General features: G+C 40.8%; 1 protein-coding gene across 1 annotated transcript in view; it reads right to left on the bottom strand.

The window, feature by feature from the left end:
- Positions 1 to 6012: 6012 nt before the first annotated feature.
- The window catches only part of LOC133621320 (gasdermin-E-like), a 34908-nt gene continuing 29959 nt past the window's right edge, over positions 6013 to 10961 (bottom strand). Inside the window, exon 10 of the mRNA XM_061983347.2 lies at positions 6013 to 6582. Within this exon, the coding sequence (XP_061839331.1) occupies positions 6349 to 6582 (234 nt within the window). The 3' untranslated portion in view covers positions 6013 to 6348. The remainder of the gene's footprint in view (positions 6583 to 10961) is intronic.

The following is a 10961-nucleotide window of genomic DNA, read 5'->3' as shown; positions in this document are numbered from 1 at the left end:
TCAAATATAACAAATCTCCTGGAGTGGATGGTATTACATCTGAATTCTATCAAATATTTTCAGAGGAGTTGGCTCCTTTTACACAAGAAGTATTCTGTGAAAGTATTGATAAAGTTGTCCTTCCTCCAACTTTAACACAAGGCCTCATTACCCTTACACCCAAACCAAACAAAGATTTGCTTTTCATTGATAGTTGGCGTCCAATTTGCCTTCTAAGTAATACTTGTGATTTAGGGCTATATAAATAAACATTGATGGATTGATTGATGGTCTACATTTTCTCGATTTTACTACACTAAACACCTTCAAGATTAAATGGATAAGACACTATTTGAAAGACCCTACCTCAATTTGGAACTTCATTTATCATCATGTATTTTCTAATCTTGGAGGCCTAAAATTTCTGTTATTGTGTAACTGCAACATTGATAGAATTCCTGTTTCTGTTACGTCTTCGACCACATGGCTGCGATTGTCGTGTTCCCCTCCAATGCAGGAAACAACGCAGGAGCGGCGAGATTTAAGGTTTTTAACTATACAGAAACATTACCAAAACATCAATCAATCAATCAATCAATGTTTATTTATATAGCCTTAAATCACAAGTGTCTCAAAGGGCTGCATGACCCACAACGACATCCTCGGTACAGAGCCCACATAATGGCAAGGAAAAACTCACCCCAGTGGGACGTCGATGTGAATGACTATGAGAAACCTTGGAGAGGACCGCATATGTGGGTAAACCCCCCCCCCCCGCTAGGGGAGACCGAATGCAATGGATGTCGAGTGGGTCTGACATAATATTGTGAGAGTACAGTCCATAGTGGATCCAACATAATAGTAAGAGTCCAGTCCATAGTGGGGTCAGCAGGAAACCATCCCGAGCGGAGACGGGTCAGCAGCGCAGAGATGTTCCCAACCGATACACAGGCGAGCGGTCCACCCCGGGTCCTGACTCTGGACAGCCAGCACTTCATCCATGGCCACCGGACTTGTGTGTCTCCCCCTCCACAAGGGATAGGGGGAGCAGAGGAGAAAGGAAAAGAAACGGCAGATCAACTGGTCGAAAAAGGGGGTCTATTTAAAGGTTAGAGTATACAAATGAGTTTTAAGATGGGACTTAAATGCTTCTACTGAGGTAGCATCTCTAACTGTTACCGGGAGGGCAATCCATAGTACTGGAGCCCAAATAGAAAACGCTCTATAGCCCGCAGACTTTTTTTGGGCTCTGGGAATCACTAATAAGCCAGAGTTCTTTGAACTTTGCCGGGACATATGGTACAATACAATCGGCAAGATAGGACGGAGCTAGACCGTATAGTATATTATACGTAAGTAGTAAAACCTTAAAGTCACATCTTAAGTGCACAGGAAGCCAGTGCAGGTGAGCCAGTATAGGCGTAATATGATCAAACTTTCTTGTTCTTGTCAAAAGTCTAGCAGCCGCATTTTGTACCAACTGTAATCTTTTAATGCTAGACATAGGGAGACCCGAAAATAAGATGTTACAGTAATCGAGACGAGACGTAACGAACGCATGAATAATGATCCCAGCGTTGCTAGTGGATAAAATGGAACGAATTTTAGCGATATTACGGAGATGAAAGAAGGCCGTGCAACATACATTGGGTAACGGATCATGACAGTTCCTCTTTCAAACTTCCACAAACAGGCCCTTCTGGCATGGTCTCTTCTCTATAAGCACACTTTATCACCAACACAATACTTCTTTTGGAACAACAGAGATATATGTTAGAAAAGGAAATCACTTTTCCTCAACAATTGGTTATTTTTGGTGAGTCAGCTCTTCAATAAGGAAAGTAAACTTTTTAATTACCAATAATTTCTCAACCATTTTAAGGTCCCTGTGACTCCCAAAAAATTTGCCATTGTATTTGATGTACAGGGGTTGTTCATTTCCTCTTTCTGCTGTAACAATTGTGAATGATCCACTTGACACTCTTGTGGGGAAACTTTGTTTTAATCCAAAGTTAGGACACACCTTCTCATTCAAGATGTTTTCTTTATTTTCACGATTATTTACATTGTAGATTGTCACTGAAGGCATCAAAACTATGAATGAACACATGTGGAGTTATGTACTAAACAAAAAAAAGGTGAAATAACTGAAAACATGTTTTGTATTGTAGTTTCTTCAAATTAGCCACCCTTTGCTCTGATTACTGCTTTGCACACTCTTGGCATTCTCTTGATGAACATGTTTTCAGTTATTTTACCTTTTTTTGTTAAGTACATAAGTCCACATGTGTTCATTCATAGTTAATTATTGTTACAGGGTAATAATTATTGTTACCTGTGGTAATGCCACTATGATACAACATCTGTATTATAATCCTTGAACAAAGTAAGAGTGAAACACTGAATGGAGAACTGGGGGGGGGGGATTAAATAACTTATCTTCTTCCCACTCCCTTTCAGGCAAAACTGGACAATCATGCATTACATACTATACATTACCTTTTGCACTATATTAATTTATATTATTATGTGTTGTCAATTTTGTACTTTTTTTATGCGATTGCCTGAAATAAATAAATGAAATGAAAAAAAAATGAACAGTTTTGATGCCTTCAGTGACAATCTACAATGTAAATATTCATTCAAAAAAAAAACTGACTGAGAAAGTGTGTCCTAACTTTTGGCCTGTACTGTGTATATTTTGCATTCTACTATAATTACTTTACTGATTAAACAACCCTCTGGTGCTCTATTGCACTGTTTTTGTTTTAATGTTTATGTTTGTAAATGTGGATCTTTACAACATAAATGTACAAACCCCGTTTCCATATGAGTTGGGAAATTGTGTTAGATGTAAATATAAACGGAATACAATGATTTGCGAATCATTTTCAGCCCATATTCAATTGAATGCACTACAAAGACAAGATATTTGATGTTCAAACTCATAAACTTTATTTTTTTTTTGCAAATAATAATTAAATTCATGGCTGCAACACGTGCCAAAGTAGTTGGGAAAGGGCATGTTCACCACTGTGTTACATGGCCTTTCCTTTTAACAACACTAAGTAAACGTTTGGGAACTGAGGAGACACATTTTTGAAGCTTCTCAGGTGGAATTCTTTCCCATTCTTGCTTGATGTACAGCTTAAGTTGTTCAATAGTCCGGGGGTCTCCGTTGTGGTATTTTAGGCTTCATAATGCGCCACACATTTTGAATGGGAGACAGGTCTGGACTACATTCTACTACTTCTACTATATTATGAAGCCACGTTGATGTAACACGTGGCTTGGCATTATCTTGCTGAAATAAGCAGGGCCGTCCATGGTAACGTTGCTTGGATGGCAACATATGTTGCTCCAAAACCTGTATGTACCTTTCAGCATTAATGGCGCCTTCACAGATGTGTAAGTTACCCATGTCTTGGGCACTAATACACCCCCATGCCATCATAAATGCTGGCTTTTCAACTTTGCGCCTATAACAATCCGGATGGTTCTTTTCCTCTTTGTTCCGGAAGACACGACGTCCACAGTTTCCAAAAACAATTTGAAATGTGGACTCGTCAGACCACAGAACACTTTTCCGCTTTGTATCAGTCCATTTTCAGATGAGCTCAGGCCCAGCGAAGCCGACGGCGTTTCTGGGTGTTGTTGATAAACGGTTTTCGCCTTGCATAGGAGAGTTTTAACTTGCACTTACAGATGTAGCGACCAACTGTAGTTACTGACAGTGGGTTTCTGAAGTGTTCCTGAGCCCATGTGGTGATATCCTTTACACACTGATGTCGCTTTTTGATGCAGTACAGCATGAGGGATCGAGGGTCACGGGCTTAGCTGCTTACGTGCAGTGATTTCTCCAGATTCTCTGTACCCTTTGATGATATTACGGACCGTAGATGGTGAAATCCCTAAATTCCTTGCAATAGCTGGTTGAGAAAAGTTTTTCTTAAACTGTTCAACAATTTGCTCACGTATTTGTTGACAAAGTGGTGACCCTCGCCCCATCCTTGTTTGTGAATGACTGAGCATTTCATGGAATCTACTTTCATACCCAATCATGGCACCCACCTGTTCCCAATTTGCCTGTTCACCTGTGGGATGTTCCAAATAAGTGTTTAATGAGCATTCCTCAACTTTATCAGTATTGATTGCCACCTTTCCCCAACTTCTTTGTCACGTGTTGCTGGCATCAAATTGCAAAAAAAAAAGAAAGTCAAATATGTTGTCTTTGTAGCATATTCAACTGAATATGGGTTGAAAATGATTTGCAAATCATTGTATTCCGTTTATATTTACATCTAACACAATTTCCCAACTCATATGGAAAAGGGGTTTGTATATGGGGAAAAAAAAGAAGAAGATGCCTTTATGAGTTGAACCTGCAATCAGTCAAATGTCATGAGCAAACACAAAAGTTGTTTACCAGAGTGAAGTGCAACGACGTTCCCAGGACGTCCAATGAGCCACATATTAAGTTGAAGTGACATTATACAGTTCTGGAATTTAAAACGAATGAAACCCCCTGAGAACATTGTAGTGACTGTTGTTGTAGAGAAAACCTAGAAATACAAAGAAAAACTCTCACATTTTATACATTTTTTTATTTTGAGATATGTTATAAAGTAAAACATTCAAAGCGAGAACGTGTTGAAGGCAGCTTCACATGATAGTTTATGTAACACATGCATATCAGAACCCAAATATAACATACCTGTAATGTACTTTTAGGAATGAAGATACATTCATTATAGCTGATAAATATGTGTAGCTATTTAAAAAGCTCTCTAAAAAAAAAAATAAAAACAGACGCTTCTGTCTTAGTAAAATACCGTATTGGTAATAAACTGGTAGAAGTTTTAGCATACTTTTGGTATGAATGTATAATACAGTAGTGCAATTCCAGCAGGCATGCAACGTCAAGACGTAACATGGTAGCATCACTCAAAGAACAAGCCTTCATTTTCCACACAGCATTCCAAGTACCAGACCATCCTCAGAAATAAATAAACTTTTCTCCCTCTCTTTCACGTTGAACCAGAAAAATATACATGATATACTTTCATAGAAATATATATTTATAAGTGCTTTCTTCAAGTGTTTTACCTCCAGGGAACCGATATAAAATGATTCTAGTAACAATACAACGTGTTATAGGAATATAAATAATACAAATCTCAATAAGCAATACAATAAAGCAGGGGTCGGCAACCTTTACCAGTCAAAGAGCCATTTTGACCAGTTTCACAAATTATAGAAAACAATGGGAGCCGCAAATTTTTTTTGAAATTTTAAATGAAATAACACTGTATACAAAGTTTTTTATTTGCTTTGTATAAACCTGGGGTCTCAGACACGCTGCCCACACCTTTATGTGGAATTTGAAAGCTGGTGCGGCACGCGGGTTTTAAATGAATGGCTCAGCGTCATGCGCGCCGTGATGGTACAGCATATAGCACCCACTACAACCAGCGTGCCTGATCAACCACCCTTTATATGGGGCTTCCGCTTGCTCACGTAGGTGACAGCAAGGCATACTTGCTCAACAACTACACAGGTCACACTGACGGTGGCGGTATAAAAAAAAAACTTTAACACTCTTACTAATAATGCGCCACACTGTGAACCCACACCAAACAAGAATGACAAACACAGGACAAATACCCAGAATCCCATGCAGCCCTAACTCTTCCGGGATACATTATACACCCCCCGCTACCAAACCCCGCCCACCTCAACCGACGCACAGAGAGGGGGGTGGGGGGGTGTTGATGTGTGAGGGAGCAGGGTTGGGGTGGGGGCGGGGTTTGGTGGTAGCAGGGGTGTATAATGTAGCCCGGAAGAGTCAGGTCTGCATGGGATTCTGGGTGTTTGTTCTGTTGTGTTTATGTTGTGTTAAGGTGCAGATGTTCTCCCGAAATGTGTTTGTCATTCTTGTTTGGTTTTGGTTCAAAGTGTGGCGCATTATTAGTAAGAGTGTTAAAGTTGTTTTATATGACCACCGTCAGTGTAACCTGTGTGGCTGTTGACCAAGTATGCCTTGCTGTCACGTACGTGTGCAAGCAGAAGATGTATAATGTATAACAAGTGTTGGGCTGGCACGCTGTTAATACAGATTGTAGAGGGCGCCAAATGTCGTACCATCATGGTACGCCCTTATTATAGCCGTAAGGGTGTAAATCGGTGAATATTAATCCCGGGAGTTTTCAGCGAGAGGCACTAAAATCCGGAAGTCTCACGGGAAAACTGGGGGGTTCAGCAAGTAAGCTGCTGAGCCGCATCAGAGTGATCAAAGAGCCGCATGCGGCTCCGGAGCCGCGGGTTGCCGACCCCTGCAATAAAGGAAGAAAAAGAGTGAGCTGGAAAAGCCTATTTTTGCTCGCTGCTCAGCAGAGCCAGTCCATGGGCGCTCAGGCCGAGGACCAAAAGGTCCACTTCAGTTTTGTCTCCCGTCTCCACACACAGGGAATCACCGTCCTTCCTCAGTATCACACCGGTGGAGCTGAGCAGCCTCTCCGCGTGCTGGAAAGTTTGCTTTTTCTGCAGCAGACTGGGAAGGGACTGGATGGGGAGCGGCAGGCTGCTCTGCCTCAGCATGGACACCTGCATGGATGGAAAGAGACAAACTTGAGTTAAAACACCAAGTGTCTTTTTTCAAAACGTTATCTCTTATCAGTTAAATAATATGGATAATAACGATAAACATATTTCCCTTAAACAATTTCATTGAAAAAATGTTACTACAGTTGCCCCTCATTTATCGCTCTTAATTGGTTCCAGACCTGCCGCAATATGTGTATTTCAGCTTTAAATAAATAACTTTATAATTGAAGCAAAAAGAGCTGTATACAACCATCAGAATCTTTTTTTTTTTTTTTTTACATAAAAATGCCACCTGTATGGCATTACTTTAAGGGGAACATTATCACAATTTTTTTTCTTCCATTTTTAAGTTGTGTCGGGACTCCTGATGACGTTTTGAGACATTTTATACAACTACAGCACCAGAAATGTGCTGCTGAAGCAAGTCCGTTTTTTTTAATTTTTCGTAAGGGTCCCCCCTCATGACATTTTAGCAAAAAAAAATTTCCGTAAAACCTTTTTTTTCTTCCATTTTTAGGTTGTGTCGGGACTCCTGATGACGTTTTGAGACATTTTATACAACTACAGCACCAGAAATGTGCTGCTGAAGCAAGTCCGCTTTTTTGAATTTTTCGTAAGGGTCCCCCCCTTACGACATTTTAGCAAAACATTTTTTCCATAAAACCTTTTTTTTCTTCCATTTTTAGGTTGTGTCGGGACTCCTGATGACGTTTTGAGACATTTTATACAACTACAGCACCAGAAATGTGCTGCTTAAGCAAGTCCGTTTTTTTGAATTTTTCGTAAGGGTCCCCCCTTACGACATTTTAGCAAAAAATTTTTTCCGTAAAACCTTTTTTTTCTTCCATTTTCAGGTACTGTCGGGACTCCTGATGACGTTTTGAGACATTTTATACAACTACAGCACCAGAAATGTGCTGCTGAAGCAGAATGGTTAAAACCATTAAAAATCAGTTCCCAGTGGCTTATTATATTTTTCGAAGTTTTTTTCAAAATTTTACCCATCACGCAATATCCCTAAAAAAAGCTTCAAAGTGCCTGATTTTAACCACCCGTCCATTTTCCTGTGACGTCACATAGTGAAGCCAACACAAACAAACATGGCGGAAAGAACAGCAAGCTATAGCGACATTAGCTCGGATTCAGACTCGGATTTCAGCGGCTTAAGCGATTCAACAGATTACGAATGTATTGAAACGGATGGTTGTAGTGTGGAGGCAGGTAGCGAAAATGAAATTGAAGAAGAAACTGAAGCTATTGAGCCATATCGGTTTGAACCAAGCGAAACCGACGAAAACGACATGACAGCCAGCGACACGGGAGAAAGCGAGGACAAATTCGGCGATCGCCTTCTAACCAACGATTGGTATGTGTTTGTTTGGCATTAAAGGAAACTAACAACTATGAACTAGGTTTACAGCATATGAAATACATTTGGCAACAACATGCACTTTGAGAGTGCAGACAGCCCAATTTTCATCAATTAATATATTCTGTAGACATACCCTCATCCGCGCTCTTTTCCTGAAAGCTGATCTGTCCAGTTTTGGAGTTGATGTCAGCAGGCCAGGGAAGCTAGGGTCGATATTCTTCTCTTGATCATCTTCGGTGGCATAAGGGACGGTGTGAGCCAAGACATCCAGGGGGTTTAGCTCGCTCGTCTGCGGGAACAAACTGCCGCCATTGCTTGCCGTGCTACCGAGGTCCTTTGTCCCTGAATTGCTCACACACTCCGGCAGATTCAGTGGGGGTCTGGCGGCAGATTTCTTTGACTTTCTTGTTGGAAATGCATCTGCTTTGAGTGTCGCAGGATATCCACACATTCTTGCCATCTCTGTCGTAGCATAGCGGAACAAACGTCCAATTTCTTGCCACTTTCGCATCTTTGGGCCACTGGTGCAACTTGAATCCGTCCCTGTTCGTGCTGTTACACCCTCCGACAACACACCGACGAGGCATGATGTCTCCAAGGTACGGAAAACAGTCGAAAAAACGGAAAATAACAGAGCTGATTTAACTCTGTGTTTGAGAAAATGGCGGATTGCTTCCCGATGTGACGTCACGTTGTGACGTCATCGCTCCGAGAGCGAATATTAGAAAGGTGTTTAATTCGCCAAAATTCACCCATTTAGAGTTCGGAAATCGGTTAAAAAAATATATGGTCTTTTTTCTGCAACATCAAGGTATATATTGACGCTTACATAGGTCTGGTGATAATGTTCCCCTTTAATATAGAAGACATGATAAAAAAACAAGTCATATAGTGTACTGTAATACAAAACTCAAAACCAGTGAAATTGGCATGTTGTGTAAATGGTAAATAAAAACAGAATACAATGATTTGCAAATTATTTTCAACCTATATTCAATTGAATAGACTGCAAAGACAAGATACTTAACGTTCGAACTGGAAAACGTTGTTATTCCTTTGCAAATATTAGCTCATTTGGAATTTGATGCCTGCGACGTGCTTCAAAAAAGCTGGCACAAGTGGCAAAAAAGACTGAGAAAGTTGAGGAATTCTCATCAAACACTTATTTGGAACAGCCCACAGGTGAACAGGCTAATTGGGAACAGGCGGGTGCCATGATTGGGTATAAAAGCATCTCAGTCATTCACAAAGAAGGATGGGGCGAGGGTCACCACTTTGTCAACAAATGCGTGAGCAAATTGTTGAACAGTTTAAGAACAACATTTCTCAACGAGCTATTACAAGGAATTCAGGGATTTCACCATCCACGGTCCATTATATCATCAAAAGGTTCAGAGAATCTGGAGAAATCACTGTATGTAAGCAGCAAGGCTGAAAACCAACATTGAAGGCCCGTGACCTTCGATTACTGCATCAAAAAGCGTCATCACTGTGTAAAGGATATCAACACATGGGCTCAGGAACACTTCAGAAAACCACTGTCAGTAACTACAGTTCGTCGCTACATCTGTAAGTGCAAGTTAAAGCTCTACTATGCAAAGCCAAAGCCATTTATCAACAACACCCTGAAACGCTGCCGGCTTCGCTGGGCCCGAGCTTATCTAAGATGGACTGATGCAAAGTGGAAAAGTGTTCTGTGGTCCACATTTCAAATTGTTTTTGGAAACTGTGGACGTCGTGTCCTCCGGACCAAAGAGGAAAAGAACCATCCGGATTGTTATAGGCGCAAAGTTGAAAAGCCAGCATCTGTGATGGTATGGGGGTGTATTAGTGCCCAAGACATGGGTAACTTACACATCTGTGAAGGCACCATTAATGCTGAAAGGTACATACAGGTTTTGGAGCAACATATGTTGCCATCCAAGCAACGTTATCATGGACGCCCCTGCTTATTTTAGCACTACAATGCCAAGCCACGTGTTACAACAGTGTGGCTTCATAGTAAAAGAGTGCGGGTACTAGACTGGCCTGCCTGTAGTCCAGACCTGTCTCCCATTGAAAATGTGTGGCGCATTATGAAGCCTAAAATACCACAACAGAGACCCCCGGACTGTTGAACAACTTAAGCTGTACATCAAGCAAGAATGGGAAAGAATTCCACCTGAGAAGCTTAAAAAATGTGTCTTCTCAGTTCCCAAACGTTTACTGAGTGTTGTTAAAAGGAAAGGCCATGTAACACAGTGGTGAACATGCCCTTTCTCAACTACTTTGGCATGTGTTTCAGCCATGAAATTCTAAGTTAATTATTATTTGCAAAAAAAAAAAAAAAGTTTATGAGTTTGAACATCAAATATCTTGTCTTTTTAGTGCATTCAATTGAATATGGGTTGAAAAGGATGTGCAAATCATTGTATTCCGTTTATATTTACATCTAACACAATTTCCCAACTCATATGGAAACGGGGTTTGTAAGTACTCTGTGATTGTGTGCTGCCAAACATGCTCCTCTGCTCGTAAAACCAGCAAAGACATGACGTGACGACGCGCCGTCATGCCCGTAAAACAAAACAAAAAAAGTGAAATATTGGGAACCGGTACTTTTCAAACAGGGTATAGTAGCATTTTTGATTCATTAGTACCGCGATACTATACTAGTACCGGTATACCGCACAACCCTAATTCCTACTCCGTGGAAATTAATTTCCCGCGGTCAGACACACGGAACTAATTAACAGCGATAAATGAGGGATTGCTGCAAAGCAGAGCTATTTAACTCGCAGCCCGGGGGCCACATCAGGTGAATGTCACCAGACTGGTTCAGTTCCAAACTTGGGAGACAAACATTTTTGCAGCAAATTCCTAAAAACATGAGAGGAATTTGGACCTCTGTAAAAAAAACATTGTCAGATCCGTGCATTGACATTTGAACTCTGCAAGCAAAGAGAACACTGGGGTCCTAACTTGTCATTGACATGACTAAGGCGTTCCTCAAGGCACCCTTTTAAGT

Source organism: Nerophis lumbriciformis, linkage group LG21, assembly GCF_033978685.3.
Source record: "Nerophis lumbriciformis linkage group LG21, RoL_Nlum_v2.1, whole genome shotgun sequence".
In the NCBI taxonomy this organism is placed as follows: domain Eukaryota; kingdom Metazoa; phylum Chordata; class Actinopteri; order Syngnathiformes; family Syngnathidae; genus Nerophis; species Nerophis lumbriciformis.
Note: the sequence above shows the minus strand (reverse complement) of the source record. Positions and strands in the feature narration are given on the sequence as shown.